The sequence below is a fragment of the Sarcophilus harrisii genome, chromosome 3 (genome assembly GCF_902635505.1).
Source record: "Sarcophilus harrisii chromosome 3, mSarHar1.11, whole genome shotgun sequence".
In the NCBI taxonomy this organism is placed as follows: Eukaryota; Metazoa; Chordata; class Mammalia; order Dasyuromorphia; family Dasyuridae; genus Sarcophilus; species Sarcophilus harrisii.
Genome location: NC_045428.1, coordinates 287,980,794 through 288,003,032, shown reverse-complemented (window position 1 = coordinate 288,003,032; position 22,239 = coordinate 287,980,794). Strand labels below are relative to the sequence as shown.

The 22,239-nt window shown below is 32.7% G+C and overlaps 1 protein-coding gene across 1 annotated transcript in view; it reads right to left on the bottom strand.

The window, feature by feature from the left end:
* Positions 1 to 6,387: 6,387 nt before the first annotated feature.
* The window catches only part of LOC100928363 (T-cell receptor-associated transmembrane adapter 1), a 54,277-nt gene continuing 38,425 nt past the window's right edge, over positions 6,388 to 22,239 (bottom strand). The window contains exons 4-6 of the mRNA XM_031959639.1: positions 14,621 to 14,682; positions 12,685 to 12,770; positions 6,388 to 7,965 (exon numbers count right to left, since the gene is read on the bottom strand). Of these exons, the coding sequence (XP_031815499.1) occupies positions 7,696 to 7,965; positions 12,685 to 12,770; positions 14,621 to 14,682 (418 nt within the window). The 3' untranslated portion in view covers positions 6,388 to 7,695. The remainder of the gene's footprint in view (positions 7,966 to 12,684; positions 12,771 to 14,620; positions 14,683 to 22,239) is intronic.

Genomic DNA, 22,239 nt, shown 5'->3' with positions numbered 1-22,239 from the left:
TAGTATTGGCCAAATAGAGGGAAAGGCACAGGAATTCATTGAAGAAAAAAACTTTAAAAATAGAATTGGCCAAATAGAAAAAGCTCATTAACAAAAATCACTCTTTATAAAGTATAATTGAGCAAATGAAAACCACAAATGTATAAGAAGTCAAGGAACAATAAAACAAATCTAAAGGAGTTTAAATTTAGAAGACAATGTGACATTGCTCATAGAAAAAATAGTTGAACTACAAAATACATCCAGGGGAAATAACTTTAAAATTGGTCATAATCAATAAGAGATTCAATGAATTTCTAATGGCAACTTTGTATGTAAAATGGCATGAAATATAAGTATGTTTATAAAAAATAAACATGTATAAATACAAAGGGAAGTGGACCAGTCAAGAAATGAGGCTGAGGAATAACGGATGGCCATTCATTCAAGATACAAATAGACAAAATACAAAATAGTCAATGGCCTAAAATGAAGTATTCTTCTTGGTCCAGCCTATATCAGCTCAGTTCAGTGTGTCAGGCAATATTTTGGAATAACATACAATACTTAGACAATAAAATGCAATATAAAATTTTTTTCTTAAGCTAAAGCAAAAAAGGATGCAATTCCCATTTAATAAAATAGAATTCCATTGCCTTTTGTATTCACATTCACCATATCCCCTCAACTGTTGTGAGAAAGGAGTTGTGATCTCAATTGTGATTAGAGTAAAGGTCTTGAATTTGTGAGACTTGTGTTCAAATTCTGCTTAATTCTTACACATTATGTGACCCTGAGCAAGTTATCATCCCTCTGGGATTCAATTTAATCATTTGCAAAATTAAAAGATGGGTTTCAGATTTCTTTTAATTCTAGATGTGTGATAATTCCTTGGACCAAAAGAAAGTTGTGTAGAATGATCACTTAAAATGAAACCAGGGGATATGGATTCAAATTTGGATTCTTCCATCTGCTAATCAGTAAACCTCCCAAGATTGTTGTGAAGCTCAAATGAGACAATCTTTCTAAAAAGTGCTTAATTCAGTGCTTAGCACATAGTAGGCACTATATAAATGCATATTCTTCTCCCATTCCCTTCCCATTTAATTATGCACAAATAATATCAGTTATCAATGTCTCTGTTTCTTCATCTGTAAAATCTGTTAATAATATTTGCCCTACCAAATGAGGTTATTATAAATTAAAATATGGAATATATAATTGACATTACATTTTCTGCCTTCTTAATGAGTGGAGTGTAGAAAGAGAAGATAGAATTTAGAACTCATTTTTTAAATGAATGTTAAGAAAGAAGAAAATTAATTGAGCTTCTGCTTGGCAAACAAAAAAAAAAGATAATAAAGTGCTATAGATATGTAATTTTTGCTCAAAACCATTTTAAATTCTGAAATATGGAAGGAAATCCAAAATTGAATCATTTTTCATTTCTAGCTCTACATGACAATTTTTCACAACTGGAAGTGGTGATAAAGGGTAGAATCTCAATGGTCCAATTAGTTCCATTGATTGCTGTATAATTGAGTCACTAATTTAGTAAATGGAGGAAAAGGATAATCTAACAAAAGTAGTGAATCTATCATGCAAAAAAAAAAATACAGATAAATGAAACAAGTAAAGAAGATTGAGTTGATGCTCTCCCCAAATGTCAGCAGTTGAAAGAGAAACAGTGACCAGAGTAGATAATAAGATATTTTATTTATTTTTCCATTTCAGTCAGTTAAATAAATGAGCCTTTATTAAGTGACTATATGCCAGGCACTGTGATCCACATTGGAATTACAAAGAAAAACAAAGACAGTCTCTAACCCCATTTACATTCTAATGTAGAAATAATATAAGCCAATACTATACAGGATAAATAAGAGATAATTAACAGAGGTAAGATAATGTTATAAAAGAAATATCATCACCCTGAGTTCATGTGGTAGGTTAACTATTGCTAAATATCTATTTATCTCAATGCAGAAATGATAAATATTTTATTATCTATTATTTTATTTTTATGTTCAAGCATAGGGTTCAGGTCTCAGAAAGAAGCTGAACCATCATGAGGATTCTGACAAGACTACTCATAGGCAAAATTATATCTGAAAAAAACAATTCTTCTACATATTGCAACCTTGTTAATTCCTCTTAGATCATGAAAGCTAAAGAGAAGATAACTTCATAATCCCATATTTCTTTCAGTGTCATGAAAGTTGAACAGTTAAAGAGAATCATAATTTAATATATCCCCTAAGGAAAGCTGTAATGGGCTGAGGCTTGAGTTGATGCACTGAGGTCCCAAGCACGTGAGGCTAAATAGTAATTGAACTATACTCTATTAATATGGATGCTTGGATAAAGAATGGCCCCGCCCACTCTCTGTGCAAGTCCTGATGTGTTGTATAGGAAATGATGATTTTGGTGGGTGGAGGCAGGGAGACAGGAAGAGAGGCTGAGAGAGATTGCTACCTGGGTTCGGTTCTGGTAGCTCTCGTGGCTTCTGGTCTAGCTAGCTTCTTGACTCAGCGGCTGACATTGTTATTGCTGATTCCCTTCTACCTCCTACCTCCTAACTTTCTTCATCTCTGCTAAGAATAAAGATTGACGATTTTCCCCTAACCTGAATTCCTGACTCCGGCTGATTTTAAAATACGCTGTCCTCACAGAAAAAAATTTTGTCAAACAAATTCTATAGGTAAATTAAGGTTACAGATTAAGTTACATTTGGAAATTCATAAATAACCTAATTCAGGAGGATTTATATGTGGCCAAGGAGTTAGAGACAGTTGAGATTCTTCCTCTGGCTTCTTATCTAAGGAATATTTAATGCTCATAAATAAATTTTTATGTTCTTTGCAATACATTTTGGTCAATTAAGGTTAATATTCATCAAAAGATGTAAGAGAAAGAAAAAGAAATAAAAAATTCCTGAAACCTTACCAAGATTAAGAGGGATCAGCAAAGGTTTCCAGTAAAAGCTAAGGTTTTAGTTAAGACTTGGAGGAAACTAGAGAAGCTAGGAAGCAGAGAAGGGAGAAGAGAATTGGGGGACAGCCTGTGAAAATGTCCAGAGTTGAAAAATAAAGTATACTGTAAGAGGGTGAGAAAGGAGGCCAGGGTAATTGGATTGGAGCATATGTGGTAGAGAGGATACAGTATAAGGTATAAGACTATAAAGGGAAGGGGGAAGTATCAGAGTTAGCTTATAAAGGGCTCTGTATGTTAAACAGAGGATTTATATTTGACCCTCGAATTGCTAGGGAGTCATTGGATTTCACTGAGTATAGGGAATGATATCATTTGATCTCTAGCAAAAAAAAAAGTTCCCATATTCTGTTTTCTACTGCAATGTTATCAAGGGGTTGTAGATATTCCATGGTATTTATTTATTAGAAGAAGGTTTCTATGGTTTCCTATCCTTATGTAAGGAACTTCTCTTTAATATGGAACACTTTAGTGTTGAATGAGGCAGAAAAATTGCTCTTGTATAATTAAATTTAAAAAATAAATCAACTGAAAAAAAGATATAAGATCTTAATGGGTGAACAGTTTGATACCTGAAAGTAGACTGAAAAAACCTTTGGCTTAAAAATCCATATGTGATGAAATTATCTACAGATGTATATAATCAGTTTAGGATAGAATATAAATTGCAGCATAAAGTCTTACATGACTTTGCAAAGGATGTAGGTTGATGACTTTTTTATATGTGAACAATTTGGCTAACGATGGAGGGAAAGAACTTTTCTTACAAAATTTTAGAAAATGTTAGTTTTCAAAGAGAGATTATGAAAAAGTCACTACTGATAAATGATTGGAGCTGCAGGATATTATAATCCCTCAAGTCATTTGAATATAACTCTTTTAAGAGTTAGGAAGATAAAGTTTACATAATGAAAAAAACCATATAAGTGTTTGGAAACTAAGTGATTGTTAAACAAGGAATGTTCATCTCATGGAGGTATGTGATTTTGCTGTTTTTTTCTTTTTTTTACTATATAAAATGAAATTTGAGTCAACAAGTATTGGAAGTTCTGATAACTAACATAAAGAGTCACAGGAAGTTGAAGAAACCTGATAGGAGTGATATATAATTATTAGGAGAGGGAAAGCTCATAATCATCAAGGCTGTTTTGTTACAGCAGTGTGAAAAAAGCAGGAGCAGTTGATAAACTGACAAGAAGGTTTCAGTGACTATTTCCTGAAGGACTGGATAAAACTGGAGTTCATTGAAAGAGAGTTTCACTTATGGTTATTGCCATTCTGAAGTTCCTCAGCATGACTTTTTGCTCTTTGTTGCTTTCTTTAGCCTAAGATAGCTGAACAGAAAGGGGAAAGACAGGTGAGACAGCTGCTTTGCTGTATAAGAAGAGATGTTGAGATCTAATTGAACAATGCAATACTCCGGTGAGTGAAAGACTGGATAGATGGGTTTGCTTTGCTCTGAGAATTTACTTGAGAGCAATGAGTTCTCTTTGCCACAAACTTGTATAATCCTTTAGTATATTGGAGAGTGAACACTTCAGTGGGTTTATCTGCCTTTTCTAGAAAGAAGAAATCTTAAGATGGACTTTGCTGTTTTTAGGCATAAAGGATACTGTTAGCCAAATCAATATTATACCTTTTTCCTAACCCCCTTTTCAGTGATTGTAACTAAAAAACTTGTAAATGATTTGCTAATTCAAGAGTGGGAAAAAGAAGAATTTGACCAACTAGAGAGCAATGGGGATCAGAAAGAGAGCACATAGCAAAGAAAAGATTTTGCATGATATTGATATTCCTGGCTAGATTAATTATATCAAAGTCTTTAGTCTAGAATTCTTCAGTACCTGAGCACATGGTTTTTTCTCACTTGTATTCCCTTATTAGATTTTGTATGTATAACCAGTTTTCCCCACAGATATTGAGTGGATTACTGAGAGAGAGTAGGATTCACTCAGATGTCTTGAGTCTAGTGCTGTTTCTTCCATGTTATGCTGTTTTCTGAAATACTGATTCATTAAAGCACAAAAAAAGAGGGCATTTTTCCAGTCCATAGTCAGACTGTATCTGAAGTATTTCATTCAGTTCTGTCTGCCACAGTTTAAGAATATATTTTTATTATTCCTGCATTTACTTTACTATATGAATGTGGTGTATTTATTATGTAGTGGTGTGATGTGTTCATTATTCCTGCATTTGTTGTATTATATGAGGAGCTCTTATGATTTCTTTTTTTTTTTACTAAGTAAAAACTCTCTTGGGGTCCTAGAGATATTATTTTTTGGTGAGCATGAAGGTGGGAAATATATTCCCCCTACTTATTACTTTAACTATTTATCCCTAATAGATGCACTTTTACTTATACATATAATCACATACAAAGATGACATTTTTAGAACTTAAAAGTAGTTATTAAGGAGAGTGTTTCTCACACCCTCCTATCCACCCACCAAAATGGATTACTTCCAGGATATTGACAGAATTCAAATGTAATCACATGACGTTGACATTTCTGGGAACCTAGACCTGCCAGTGTGAGGTTTGGGATGAATGAGTCAGCCCAGCATGTCCATGACTTTTCTCAGAGGTGTGAGACACTTCAATGTCAATAATCACATCACATACTCATTATACTTAAAAAGACTAATTTTACACAAATTTAATACAGTTCCTTGTCAAAGATCTAAACTATTGAATATGGATGGTTATGGAACATAATAAGCCAAGGCTAAATAAGAGCTAAGAAACTGAAAGAAAGAGTTGGAATTCTTTCCAGGTATGAAATATCTCCTCATGGAATCCTAAAGTTGGGATGTTCTTTAAAGCTCATCCAACTTAAACTTATTGTTTAGTGAAGGAACATATCCTATAATACTTATAAGAGATGGCCATCTAGGCTTTATTAGAAAAAGGAAGTCTGTTTCCTGTTTGGGTGGCTTCCAAAGTTAGAAAATTCTTATTTATTTGAACTGAAATCTGTCTCTGCATCTTCCATCCACTGATCCTAGTTCTGCCCTCTGGAGTAATCAAACAGAAGTCAACTTCTTTTTTCTATTTGACAGCTACATTGCATTTTTGTTCTTAGTCTTAAAGGCTAGCTCCTTCAGTTTTTTCTCATGTACTTTGGTTTCTTCAAAATGATGAAGACATAAAACTATAATTATAATTGTTATTCACACAAATGTGATAAATCCTGAGACGAAAAGGGACCTCAGTGACCTCTATATTCAAACCATTCCTTCAAAGCTATTCGTTTGTTGTTTAGTCATTTTTCAGTTATGTCCAACTCTGTGTGACCCCATTTTAGGGTTTTCTTAGCAAAGATACTGGAATAGTCTTTCATTTCTTTTTTTTAATAGATGAGGAAACTAGGCAAACAGGGTTAATTGATTTGCCTGGGATCACACAGCTAATAAGTATATGAGGCAACCTTTGAATTCAGGAAAATGAGTCTTCTTTATTCAGACCCAGAACTCTATCCAATCTTTCTCCCAGCTACTCTTAATATACCTCCCTTAAAAATCTTCCAAGATACTATCCTATACTCCTTCCCTTATATTTCTCATGTCTCCAAACTAAACTAGTGGGACATTTGAGGGATATAAGGAGAAAAGCACCAGAGAAATGAAATGACGTGTCCAAAGCCACACAATGATATGGTAGAACCGTTGTTTAAGTGTCTAGTGTATATTTCTATTATGCCATGTTGTTCCCTGAAATCTGGATTCATAAAAATAGAAGAAAAGAAGGCAATTCCCCACTGTGTACTCTAACTTTATCAGAATATTTTGCTTAGCTCTGTCTGCCACAATTTAAGAAGGATGCTGACTGATAAATTGAATAGCATCTAGAGGAGTGCAACCAAGATGGCAAAGGGCTTTATGACTATGTCATGTTAAGATCATTTAAAGAAACTGGTGATATTTATCCTGAAGAAGAAGTATTTGAAGAATTCTTGCATAGAAGAGGGATTGGACATATCCTATTTGGCCCTGGAGAAGGGAAAGAGCTAGGAGCCATGGATGGAAATTGCAAAGTCACATTTAGACTAGATGTAAGGAAAAAGAATCTCCTAACAATTACAATTGTCCACAGTTGGAAGGGGCTGCCTTGAGAGATGGTAGTCTTTGTCTATCTTTTGGTAGAAGTTGAATGACTATTCATCAGGTCTATGATAATAGGCATTCCTTCAGTAGAAGGATTGAACTAGATGGCCACTGAAGTCCTTTCAAATCTAAATTTGTATAATTCTGTGATTCTAGTAAAAGAAAAAAAAAAACAAACCTAAGTACTCAGCAAAGGTAGGTGAATCATACCAATAGGAATGGAGTTGTGATTGTTTTTATTCAATATTTTTAAAATCTGCTCATGAAGTTTGAAGAGTTGATTTTTTTTTGTTTTGTTTTTGAAGATGAAGATTAATTATGAGTAGTTTGATTAGGACAGAACACATGGGTCACCCATTCATTCTATTAATTATGTTTATGTTTAATGTACATTTTCATTATTTCATTATTACAAGCAATATCTATGTCATGTGTTAACACAGATTTTTTTTTACTAATATTAGCCAGAATGCCAAATTGGTATCTGAACCAGAGTTAAATTGAACTTCTAGTAAACACCTCATCAATAACAGCTGATCTCTTAAGTTATTCCCTTGCTTTAAAGTTATATAATGACATGATATAAGTTTTTTGGTTGGTTTTTACAAAAAGCATCCATTTCCTAAGCTGGATCATTGTCTTGCATACTTATCTGCTCTCTCTTTGCATGAATCAAACCAAATAGTCTAATGGGATCATCATGAATGCTTTCTTCTGACACATCTATTTCTTCTCTGAAATTCTGGATCGAATTGTTTTTAGATAGCTCAGTATCCACTGCATGTAATTTCTCATTTTCATCCTTGTCTGAAATGTAGACTTCTGGCTTTCTGCATTTCACCTTGAAGCTGTGATCCAATATCGCATAGCACATCTGTGTGTCAGCTTCTGCCTGAAGGGAGGGGAAAAGCATGTTAATTTTTTCATTGTTTAGCATATGCTTTTACTTCAATGGCTCCCACTAGTTTTTCTTTACACTTGGCCCCTATCAGACTGTTTTCTAGTGCTAAGCTTTTCAAATCAGGGCATTAAGGGATAATGCCCTGTCCTTTGAGCCAGGATCCTTTGAGCCAAGTCCTTTGAGACAGGATACATACATTTTGCCTTTTAGCAAGAATGGAAACTACATTGGACTTGACAGAGTACCAACCCAAATATCAGATCAACTCATTGTATGCTTTTTTCCCAAATCAAGAATAAGGCAGAAAAGGAAGAAATTATATAAAAAATTTATAATTGGGAAGATGATTTAAGAATTAGAGAGGGGTATTAATTTATTCAGTGATTCAATGGATATTTATTTTAAAAAATATGTGTGAGGTATAGTACTAAGTGCTGCAGGATACATGGATATGAATAAGAAATGGTTTTTGATGTTGAGTATATTTTCAGTTCAGCAGGGAAAATAAGACATATACATGTACAACTCTAATAAAAAACTGCATACAAGTGCCATAACACTGTTAAGTACAATTCATTAAAAATGAGAGATGACTTTTGATCCGTATGATCAAACTGGAATAAGGTCTCAAATAATTTGAGTAGATAGATATGTAAGGAACAGATTTCCAGACATGGGAAACGGCTTGAACAAAGGTCATGGAAGCACAGGTTTTATTTTAGGAATAATTAATCTAGGAAACCAATAAATAGCATAGTGAATATGTTCTAGCGAGCTAAACTTTTACCCAGGAAGATGTTAGTTTAAATCTTGCTTTAGATGATTACTGGATATTAGGAGATAGGGCTCAAGTAGCAGAGCCAAGATATGTATACCATTTTTATGATACCAGAACCCATATTCTTTCCCACTATAGCAAAACTGTCCCTGCCAGAGAAGAGTAAGATTAACAAGCAGTTTTATCACATCCATTGTTTATCTGAGTAAATGCTGTTTCAGTAAAATGATGGTAGAAGTCAGATTTGGGGGTAAAGGTTAGATTGAGTGATAAAAAAGTAGAATTGTTGTAGATCACAATTTTTGAGAAGTTTGTGACAAAATAAGTGGTGATAATTAAAGGAGGGAAGCAAAACTGAAGGGTTTTTCTCTTAAGAAGGGAATGTCTTCATTTTTACAAAGTTAAGGGATTAATTGGAGGTAGCAAAATCATGGATCACAAGACAGGGAATGGAGATCAAAGGCACAAATCAAAGGATTAAACTTGGAAAAGCAAAGGGGAATCTCATAAAAGAAAAAGAAAAGAAAGAATAAGTAAAGAGCCCAAAATGAAAAAAAAAAGTTACATCATAACCCCTATTTTCTTAATAGAATAAGATAGCTTTAGTTACAGTAACTAACAGAGGAATAAAAAATTAAATTTCTTTTAAACTTTAGATTTTGGAACTTAAATGGATTTATTTCCATTTTTGTGTAGCAGGTTTTTAAGTAGCATTTTGTCTTTAAAAGTATCCTTTATAACAAACAATTTTCAAATAAAGAAATTGAAACTATTTCTAGTCATATGAGAAGGTGCTCCAAATCACTATTGATTAGAGAAATACAAATTAAGACAACTCTGAGATACCACTACACACCTGTCAGATTGGCTAAGATGACAGGAAAAGATAACGCGGAATGTTGGAGGAGATGTAGGAAAACTGGGTCACTGATACATTGTTGATGGAATTGTGAATATTCTGGAGAGCAATTTGGAACTATGCTCAAAAAGTTACCAAACTGTGCATATCCTTTGATCCAGCAGTGTTACTACTGGGCTTATATCCCAAAGAGATCTTAAAGAAGGGAAAGGGACCCACACGTGCAAAAGTGTTTGTGGCAGCCCTTTTTGTAGTGGCAAGAAACTGAAAACTGAGTGGATGCCCGTCAATTGGAGAATGGCTGGATAAATTGTGGTATATAAATGTTATGGAATATTATTGTTCTATAAGAAATGACCAGCAGGATGATTTCACAGAGGCCTGGAGAGACCTGCGTTAACTGATGCAAAGTGAAATGAGCAGAACCAGGAGATCATTATACACAATAATGATCAATTCTGATGGATGTGGTTCTCTTCAACAATGAATTGATTCAGATCAGTTCCAATTGTTCAGTAATGAAGAGAGCATATTGTGGGAAATGAGTGTGCACCACCACATAGTATTTTCATTCTTTCTGTTGTTGTTTGCTTGCAGTTTTGTTTTCCTTCTCTCATTTTTTTTTCTTTCTAGATCCAATTTTTCTTATGCAGCAAGATAATGTATGGATATGTATACATATATTGGATTTAACATATATTTTAACATGTATTGGAATACCTGTCATCTAGGGGAGGGAGTGGGGAAAAGGAGCGAAAAATTTGGAACAGAAGGCTTTGCACGGGTCAATATTGAAAAATTACCCATGCATATGTTTTGTAAATCAAAAACTATAATAATAAATATAAAATAAAACAAATAAAAGTTTTCTTTATAATATAGTAGGATTGCGATGTTACTAGTATAGCTCAACCACAGGTTTGCCTCAAACCAACAAGAAGGTTCTTCTAGTCCTTCACTTTCTATCTCTAGACCACTACCCCTAGGTATTTTTGCTCTGCTACTCTTCTCCCATTTGCCATTGCTGCTACCTCTTCCCCAAAGTGACTAGAACTTTATAATCATGGAACAGAGGTGCCTCCTTGAACTTTTAGAGGGGGTTGTATTTTTTCTCCTTCTGTCCTTTTGTCATCTTCAACTCTCCCTTTATTATTTGCAGCTCATTTTGCTTTGAATGCAACAATTCTTAGCTAGAGCTCTAAAGTCCCATATTAATAATAATAATATTAATAACTAACAGCTAATAGATGTCACATTTTAGGAAACTCCCTCTACCTACATGGATTGGAAATTATTCTGCCTAGGACACTAAGATGATAAATAACTTGGTTAAAGTCCTACAGCCAGTATGGGTCACAAATAGGACCAAAACCCAGATTTTCCTGCTTGTGTAGTTGCTAACACCCCACTCCATTATCTATCAATAAGCAGATTACATGGCAACAGATATGACAACTTTAAATGTTGCGACCATTTTAATCAGATAGAACTGAGGGATTCTAAAACAATTATTTTAAATAGGCATTGCTACATTTATGGGAAGAGTACAATGCAAAGGCTAAAAACACTAAGACCATTTCTGAAAAGCTATTATGTAAAGTGATACCTTTTTTTCCTTTAATGCCTCAAGGTTTTGTGCAAGCTTCACTTGAGTAAAAATGAGATGCTGTCTGAAATACACTGGCCTTTTATGTTTACATATGTTGTGTACCAAAGACTTCATTAACTGCCATTCAAAACCCCCAGCTCATGCACCACTCAAGCATTACTGATTTGTAGTTCTAGTTCATTTGTTGCAGTCCTTCTTTTATACTGTCAGAAAGGTGCTTTGGGGGAAAAAAGGCTATTTGACCTCCCAGGATGAAACAATTGATAGGAAACAACTGTGCAGCTGAAAAGCATGTACTTTTTTTTCAAGCCCAAATATACGTGCTGAATGGACGTAAGACCAAATAATGCATCTATTAGTCAGAAGGCAATTTCACACTTTGCATAGGTTTAACCACATATTTATGATCTGAGCTGCAGTTTGGTGATAAACATTATGAGAAACTAATGTCTTTAGATCACTGCTAAGGTATCTGGGATTCTTAATAAAAATTCCAGGAAGGCCTATCAATTTCTGAAGAATACGAGAAACTCGTGAAGACAGGAGAATCCTACATCTTGGGAAATTCCTAGGTTATAATTAATGTTTTTAGGATGGTTAAATTGCAAACCATTGAATTCTTCATACTTTGAGTTTTCATCAAAATCTTTTCTGTCCAGTTCCAGAAAGTTGAAGAAATTAAAAACAGAAAGATCTTAGTCACTTCTCTAATTGGGTTTTATTGTTTTGCCAAAGTTGCTGTTTCTCTATAGCCAAGTCTGTCCTATCCAAGTGCATGTTGTAGGTGTTTTAATTTTTTTCCCCAAGAAAAAAAAATGCAGAAAATGGAACCTCATTTACCTTAATGTAAAGCAGGGGCACTGGAAGTGTTATCCACTGTCTTTTTTCTTGATGAATCCTTGATATTAATGCAAATACTTGTATATATATTATTCCAATAATAAAAGAAAAAAGTCAAACTGACTATTCAGAGATGGAATATTTTTTGTTCTCTAGATTATTCTTTTTTTTCTCATTCTGAGACTAAAAGTTGAAATCATTTTGCCTGGATAGTGAATCTGTACATAGAAGATATTGAGATGCATGTAATACAGGAAATTCCTAATAAAAAGAAAGCATGGATTAAATGGGTGGGCATTGTGTACGTGACCAGAATTTCCTATTTATTTAGTTATTAATACTTAGCAATGATGTAGAATATTCAAAGCATTTTACAAATATTACCTCATTTGATTTTCACTTACACTCCAGGAGTGGTGTTATTATTATCCCCCATTTTATAGGTGAGGAAACTGAATCAAATAGAAGTAAATGACTTTTCCAGAGCTGACATTTAGTAAGTACCAAAGTAAGATCTTCCTGACTCCATGATCAGCACTCTATCTACCCTCTGTATCATCTAACAACCTTATTAGGCCTCGCTTTCCCCTTAAATTTATCTATGAGCCCCAAAGGAAAAATCACCTGCATAGGACAGAGTTCCTGCTTTTCATTTACAACTCTCTCTGGCCGGGCTTTCATTTGTTCATAGCAGCTTTCTTCCGCTGGTCCTTGTGAGTTAAAAAGAATATGGTTAGAATGGAGACAAATGGAAAATTTGTAGCTCAAATTAAAATGTGGGCTGAAAACAGCATTTACAAGTAAGTCTGAAGTTGTGAATAACACATGGCTTTTTGAGTCACCTCTTTACTGGTAGAGGTGGAAAAAGAAGTGGTTCAATTTATGTAGTTCTTTCTGTAGTATCTTTCTGTAGTAAATATCTACAATGTCTACCTCATCACAGACTTGATGAGCAGAAAATTAATCAGTTGGAAGACAGAATCACATTAATCCATTTTCCACTCTCAATGGAAACTCCAGTGGGAAAATAATTATAATATAGAAACCCAAAGCATGTTATGGACATGCAAAGAGAAAAATGTTTAAATATTATGGTTTCTAGCAAATTCATAGGATAAAGGATAATAGATTTAGAACAGGAAGAGACCTTGGGAGTCATTAAGTCCAACTTCCTCACTTATGGGTGAGGAAAATGAGGTCCAGAGAAAATAAATCACTCATCCAGGATCTTATAACTGATAAATGTGAGTCAGGTTTAGGGCCTCAGTCTTTTTGCTTTGTGAGGCTTATCCATTACTAAAGATTAGGAAGGTATAACAACTCAGTTGAAACGCAAATTAGTATTTGGTTGAGTGGGTATGAATAAGAAATAAAATGAAGTTTGCTGGGCTAAAAGATAAACAATACCTTTAAGTAGTGGAAATCTATAAGCCTGAGAAAGTGAGTTTACTTTAAGGGATCTATCCAGAAATCACTGATAAAAGTCCCTGCTTTTCTTGAGTTTTGTTCTAAATAACCTCTCTGTATAGCTTTGGTAAGCCAGCGAAATTTCATTATTTCTTATTAAGGAGAGCCTTTGCTTTACCCTTTTTTCCTCTTCATGCCTCAGCTTTCAGACAATATGTTCCTGACTGCAGATCTGCCACTCTATCCACTGTGCCACCTGACTGCCCTAGACAATAGATAAACTTAGTTTTTTAGGTTTTCCTCACTTATAACAGAAAAAAAGGATAGAAAGGAAAATGCAGGGGCGGGGGAAGCCTTTAAAAATAATCTAGGCATATCTAGAAATCTTTGGAAACACAGTTATATAAAGGAGACAACCACATTGTTTTATTGGTCTGATGTTAAAATTAGCATGGTGTCTGAAATCAAAGATTCTAGGATGGAGAGATTAAAAAAAGAAATGGAGTCTCCGTAATTTAGCAAGTTAAAAAAAAATCTAGAACTCCGTGTGACAAGGAAAATTCCATGCATATGTTACCAACTCTTTTCCTCCCAATTTTGGTTAATGGTAAAGAGATTTTGGTGCATTTTACTTAGGTAGTTGGGATATGTCAATTAGGAAAGGGTGATGATAATTGCATCAAGACTGCCCTTCCATACCAGCATAAAAGAATTATAAAGAGCTCTGCTACAGTTAAGCTTTTCTTACCTCTTCCTAAAATTAAATAGCATAAATAGGTCCTTTAATTAGAATAACCAGGAACCAAAAGAAAACTTTCACCGTTCTGGGTTATACTTTTTAGAAAATTTGTTGTAACCAGGGCAACAGAGCATGATTTCTATTTCTCTATTAGAAATAGCTTTGCTATAAAGAAAATTTTTCTTTGTATCAGTATTCATTATAACAATTTTTACCTGCATTGTTATCATTATTAAAGTCAAATGTAGGCAACCTTGAAGTAGCTGGAGACTTAGCTAAAATGTTACAATAGTGGTATTATAGGTAATATGGAGATAAATTATACACACAATAAGATAATATTAATCTCTCCTCTTCCGATAACATATTTACTGCAAAACAATTTTAACATAATCAAAATAAAATACAACTTACCAGAAAGCACATTATCAAGGTTACCATAAATTGGTGCTTCTTCAGTGTAATACTCATCATCCCTGTAATAATGAAAATGAAATTACCACATAGAATTACTATATAGAATGAATACATTTTTTAGGCTATTTATGCCAAAGAGAAAAAAAATCTCATTCATACAAATATGGTTTTGTCACAAATTTCATTACTTGCCATTCAGGCTTTAAAAAAAAATGAAGGGAAAGAAGATCAAGAAAAATGAAACACTTCTACTATTAACCACTTGGTATTTTATGATGGTAAAAGTACTTGAGAAATAGAAATGAGTTGTCTTCCCAAATCTCTATAGAGGCTGATTACTATCATTTAATATTTTATGGTTATGAAAACTCAGGCTGAGGAGAATTATTTATAGTAATATCTTATAGCAAGTTGCAGTGACCTGAGAGTCTGAGTTTCTAATCCATTGTCTAACTCAAATTTCATTAAGGATTATTAGCCTATTCAAAGACAAAGTAGAGATATTTAATTTCAGTGGTTCAAACAGCTATGCATTTATTAATGAGGAAGGTCTATTCTCTTCAAAAAAAAGGTTCTGATTTCTTATTACTATGTAGCCTTTTCTTCGTTATCCCTACCTTGTACTGAGCATTTGCTATTGTTCAGTCATTTGTGACTCCATCTATTTTGTTTGTTTGTTTGTTTCTTGGTTTGTTTTTTTGTTTTTTGGCAAAGACACTATTTTACAGATTTACAAACTGAGACAGAGTTAAGTGACTTTCTGAGGGTCACACATCTAGTACATGTCTCAGGCTACATGGAAAAATGAGTCTTCCTGACTCTAGGACCCCCATGCTTATCTGCTGTACCACCCAGCTGCCCAAGCATGCATACCTTAATTATCCTTAGCAGGCATACTTTAATTCTACCTTTTACCTTCCATTCACAAATCATACCCAACACACGGGTTGTCGTTGCTTCTCATGTTTATCATCCATTTGACAAACATTTATTTAGCACTTACTTCCTTAAATGCACCATGATAGGGAAGCAATGTAGTATAGTAGAAAGATCATTATATCTGGAATTAGAAGACCTGGATTCAATTGCTAACTGACATTTAACCTGTCTGAATCTCAGGTTGTTCATCTATAAAATAAGTGTGTTGAACCAGATGACCTATAGATGATCAAATAGCTCTGAATCTGTGATCTTACTTTCTATTCCTGGTACTCTTTAGCTCAAATACCCTGGGGCTCCTATCCCATGGAATGGAAAGGGAATAAGCATTTATATAGTGCCTATTAGGGTAGCTATATGGCACAATGGAGAAAGCTCTGGGCCTGGAGTCAGGATACTCTTTAAATTCAAACCTGGCTTAAGTCAATCCTGTTTGCCTCAGTTTCTTCATCTGTAAAATGAGCTGGAGAAAGAAATGGCAAGCCATGCTAGTATCTTTGCTAAGAAAATTCCAAATAGGGTTACAACTTAACACCAACAAAAATAGCAACTATTATGGTGCCAGGTGCTGTAGGAAGCACTTTTTACAAATATTTCCTCATTTCTTATAGGAACATACAATGTTGGAGCTAGAATGGACTTATATACTATCTAATTCAATTCCATTATTTTACTTTTGAGAACCCTTACATGGAGAAGAGGTGAGGAGACACACATCATTATACAGATAATTAGTGAAATACTTCTAAGAGAAAAATCTGTATCTCCTATTTTAAGTCTGATATTCTTTTATCTATATCATAATCTATACTTTATTGTAAAATAACTAATGCAATTTATCTCTCTTTCTAAGAGCAAACAGAAGACTTTGAAATGGGTTAAGTTCAATAAAAATTTCAGCCTCTGATAGGAAGGTAAAGAACATATTTTGGAAAAAGGATCTGTATGAGCTTCCTCACAACCCTTTATTTATACCATGTGAAGTCAATTACATAGGATTCTCAGGAGCTATGGACTAAACTATGATGTATACTGCTTGTCTGGTATTGGCAGTTTGGACTAGCACAACCAAAGTGTATTGATTCTAGGTAGAGGTAATCAAAAAAGATAAAACAGATCACTTCAATTTCATAAAATTGAATTGTTTTTATACTAACAACTAATATAACTAAGATAAAAAAGTGAGCTATCAATTGGAAAGCAACTATATATCATATATTGTCATGCAAGTCATTTCTTAATTTTCTAACAGGTTAAGTGGCCAACTGATTTAAACAATTTTTAAAAGAACAACAAATTTGAAAAAAGATGAACAATTTGCATTAAGGGTGAGACTTTACTATGATAATACAGACACACTCATAAAATGTTCAGCACTATGAACTGTCCAACCATAAGAGAAAACAATTACTTGCAAAGCACTGAAACAAAGCAAATTCCAATAGGGAATGAATATACAAATTGTGATACATGAATGTAATAGAATATTTCATTGTTATAAGAAATTGCAAATGAAATAAATTCAGATAAATATGAAAAGACCTATATAAACTGACCCAAAATGAAAAACTAGGAAAAGAAATCAATATGTACTATTTCAATAATATAAACAGAGAAAAATAACGACAACAGAAATGCACACTATCATTATGACCAGGTTTATCATTGTTAGAAGGAAAATGAACCTTTTCCCATCTCTGCAGAGATTGTGTGTGAAATGTTCCATATGTTGTCAGATTTAGTTAGTATATTCATTATTTTTGATGAAGTGATTTTTTCCTATTTTTAAAAGATTATTTATTTTAAAGATGATCTGTTGATAGTGAAAAGGAAAAGAATACTCAAAAATGAAAGATGTAAAAATAAAAATTATCAATAAAATATTTTAAGAAAATATTCTTTTTAAGTCAGACACTTATTTATGTACATATCATATTTTTAGACTTCAATTGTCATTGAAAATAAATGCTTACATGTTATTTGATGAAATATTGCTGAGTGAAATATTACTTTATTAAAAGGAGTATTTATTTGGTAGGAACTTAAGAAAAACAGTAGAATAAGCAAAAGCATAAAACAGATAAGGCCTTGAGTACAAGAATAAACTGACCTCAAAATATTCACGAAGTACAAACTGTCTAACTCTCAGGATTATGGTCTGAGGAACAGTCAGTCTAACTCTCAGGATTATGGTCTGAGGAACAGTCAGTCGCTACCTCCTTTTTGGAATTAATAAACTAATTACTTTAGTATTTGTTATCTCGTTTCCCCTTTATAGGGAAAACATAGCACTAGAAATTCCCATTCCCTTAAAGTAGGGATGGAGTAACATTTTTTCTGCCAAGGGCCATTTGGATATTTATAATATCATTCTCTATACATACAAAATTATTGACTTATAATGGGAGATTGTTGCATCTGGCTTTCAGCTCATTATAACATGAGATTAATTACATCAATGATTTTGAGAACCTGGCTGAGAGTTCCCCACCCCAACCTTAGAGGAATGAATGTAGGTGATAAAATGAATGACTGGCCATCACTTATGACCAATTTAACAAAAGAAAATTTCAGATTGACTATAATACTTTATCACACAATAGTGTGATAAATAGCAGCAAATGGTGCTGTTATTTAGAAAAAAAACTTATGTGATAAAGGAAAGGAAAATGACAAAAAAAGTAATAATAGAAGGAAGTATAAGAATCTTGATATGTTTTGTTAGATCTATAAAGTTAAAGTAGATGTGAAAATATTTTTGAACCTTAAAAGAATTATTATTTCTATAAGATGTCATCTATAGAATAATGCCTGAGTTTTTCAACTCTGATTTAGGAAATATAACCAATCTAATAAGTTTGTCATGAGAATCAAGTGAAACTGTGATGTTTGCAAAAGTAGTGTTTAAATATAAAATGTTTCAATTAATGTGGAATTATTACACATAATACACAATTTTCACATATTTTGATCTGTTTGTGAAGTAGATGAATCAGAATAATGGAATCAGATCTGATGATACATCTATAGTCATCTATTTTAATTTATTCATTTTACATTAAAGGAAATTGAGGCACAATGTGGTTAGGCAACATACTCAAAATTATTTATGTTGGCAAAGAAAGGTTTTTAATTTAGGTCCTCTGACTCTAAAAATAAGGATTTTTCTATTGTACTATATTGAACAACCTAAGTAATTTGGTGATATCCTTGAGATCCTAAAAGAAAAAGAAGAAAGTGCTATTCATTGGTCAGATCTTTTAGGGACGGTTTTATAGGAAAACATGAATAAAAGTCACAGGAGATAAAAAGATGTGGAATGATTTCAATGTATATACCCGGTAGGAATGTCTATACTGGCAAATTCATAGTACTTATTATAATAGATTATAAGAATAATATAATGAAGGAATAATTGAGCTTAATAGAACCTTTCCAACATGGGTTTAGATCCACAAAGACTCATTCGCGAACAGTTCGTTTTTAGTTTGGTTTTTTAAATTAATTTTTTTCAATTAACAAAAAATCTGGTTTCTCTTTCTTCTATCTCTCCCCTACAGAAAAAGAAAACTCTTATAGCCAATATGCAAAATCAAGGAAAATAAATTTTCACACTGATCATTTCTCATTCTGTATGAATGAATGAAGTATTTATTAAGCATTTACTATATGCAAAGCATTGTGCATTGGAGATACTGCTTTCTGAGTCTCCCATAACTAAGGAGGTAGGGAAATTATTATCAGTCCTTTCGAAGCTTGGCTGTTTGTTTGCACTGGTCAGAGAGGTCTTGAGATTTTCAAAATTATTTGTTATTTTGTTTTTTGTCATTCCCCAGATCTGTCAATTTTGCCAATCTGATGGCTCAGAGGCAAAATTCCCGATTTGCTTTAAATTTCATTTCTCTTAATATTAATAATTTGGACCAGGGTTTTTTTTTTTCATAAAGTCAAATATAAAATAAAAATGGCTTGCATTTCCTCTTTTTAAAACTCCCTTTTCATATCCTTTGGTCATTTATCAGTTTGGGAATGGCTCTTATTCCTATGAATTTGATTAAATTCTTTATATGTATTTTGGATATTTTTGTCAAAGAAACTTACTTCAAATGTTGCTTTTAATAGTTACCTATTTCAATTTTAATTTTAACTGCATTTAGTTTTGCACAGAAACTTGTTAATTTTATGCAATTGAAGGAGTTCATTTTATCTTCTCTGACTGGGTGACTTGTTGGTACAATGGATATAGTATCTGACTTGAAATAAAAAACACTTATCTTAGGGCAGCTAGGTGGCACAGTGGATAGAGCACCAGCCCTTAAGTCAAAAGTTCAAATGAGTTCAAATCTGATCTCAGACACTTAACACTTCCTAGCTGTGTGAGCCTGGGCAATTACCCCCATTACCCCAATTACCTCAGCACAAAAAAAAAAAAAAAAAATACTTATCTTCTTGAGTCTAAATTTGACCTCAGACACTTAGTAGCTGTGTTATTCTGGGCAAGCCATTTGACTCTATTTGCCTCAACTTTCTCATCTATAAATTAAGCTGGAGAAAGAAATGGCAAACCACTTCAATATCTTTGCCAAGATCCCAAATGAGATCATAAAGATTTATACATGACTAAAATGACTGAACAACAAGAAATTTTTGTTCCTCTTTTCCCCTCGGTGGTCATGAAATGGTCTTTTATGAATATATATGAAAGGCAATTCATTTTTCAGTCATTTGTTTATGATGTCATCCTTCATGTCTACATGATGCCCCTATTTGGAATTTATTTTGGTGTCTAGTGTGAGATATTAGTCTATACCTGGTTTCTCCTAGACCACTTTCTAATTTTCTTAGCAGTTTTTATTGAAGAGTAACTTCTTGCCATAATAGCTGGCATCTTTGAGTTTACCAAACACTAAACTATTTTGTTAAACTATTTCTGTATATTGTATATTTGAATTGTTTCACTGATTGACTTTGTCATATAGTTTGAGATGTAGTACTGCTAAGTCCCTTTTCTTTCCATTTTTAATAATTATTTCCCTTGAAATTCTTGGTCTTTTGTTCCTCCAGGGTAATTTCATAGTTATTTTTTTCTAGTTTTATAAGATAATTGTTGGTAGACTGAGTAGTATGCCACTAAATAAGTAAACTAATTTATATAATATTGTCATTTTATTAATATTATTATTATTATAGCATGGCCTATTCATGAGCAATCAATATTTCTCCAATTACTTAGGTCTGCTTTTATTTTTGTAAATAATATTTTGTAGTTGCAGTCACATATTTCCTGATTATATCTTATGTCCAAAGCATTTGGGATACAGATCTTGTATCTTTTTTTGTATCACAAATATTTTCTATAATTTGCAGTTATTTTAAATAAATTCCTAATTCTCTTTCTGATTGATTTTGTTGGTATTCCAGAGAAAGGTCATTTATATCTTTTTTTTTAATATTCATCAACTTTGCTTCATTGCTTCCATTAATTTTTAGTTGACTTTCTATGGTTCTAAACTATCTCACCACCAACAAAAGGTAACAATTCTGTTTTCTCTTTGCATATAAATCTTCTATCAATTTCTTGTTTTTATCTCATTACTATGGCTAGCATTTCTAGCTCTATCATTGATAATAGATATCTCTGCTTTATTCTTAAGCTTAGTAGAATAGTCTTTAATTTATCCTCATTACATATAATACTGCCTCATTTTTAGATCAGTACTATGTATTTGTCATATTAAAGAAAGTTCTATTTGTTCGTGTTTTTAGCAGGAACAGATGTATTCTGTCAAAGGTTTTTTCTGCTATGAATGTACTCATCTGACTTTTATTGTTCTTATTAGTTTGGTCTACCAACCATATGTTCCGGATATAAATCCTACATGGTCTTCATATAAAGTCTGTAATATGTTGCTATAGTTTCTCTGTTAATATTTTATTTTAAATGTTTGTGCCAATGTTCACTAGAGATATTAGTCTATAGTTTTCTCCTAGGGGTTTAACAGGATTTCTTTTCCTATTCTTCCAACAGTTTATATCATATTCTAATTAATTATTCTTTAAATGGTTGATGGAATTTACTTGTAAATCCATTTTTAATTTTGGTTTTATATTTCTTTTGGAAATTATTTATGGTTTGTTTCATTTATTTTTTTAGAGATAGTGTTATTTCACTTCTTTATTCCTTATTCTGTTATTTAAGCTATTTTATAGTTTTTGTAAATACTCTTTTGTAAATACTCATACATTTCATTTGAGCTGTCATGTTTACAATGAATTCTTTTATTTCTTTTTTTAATTGTGAATTCTGTTGTTTTTGATATTGGAAGTTTGTTTTTTCTTCTTTAAATAAAATTTGCTAATGGTTTTCATTTTTATAATTAGCTCCTAGTTTTATATATCAATTCACTGGCTTTTCTTTCACTATTTTGAAATTTCTTATTTGATTTTCAGAATTTTTATTTGTATTTGATTGGACTTTTAAAATTTGTTAGGTTTCTAGGTTTCTTTGTTTTCTAGGTTTGTTTGTTTGTTTTTTCAGTTACATGCCCAATTTAATGATTTGTTCTTCCTCTTTGATTAATTTAAATGTGTAGAGACATTCATTTCCTTTTAAGACTGGCTGTATCCTAACAATTTTCATCATTGTTGTCAGTTATCACTACTGAAGTTATTTATTT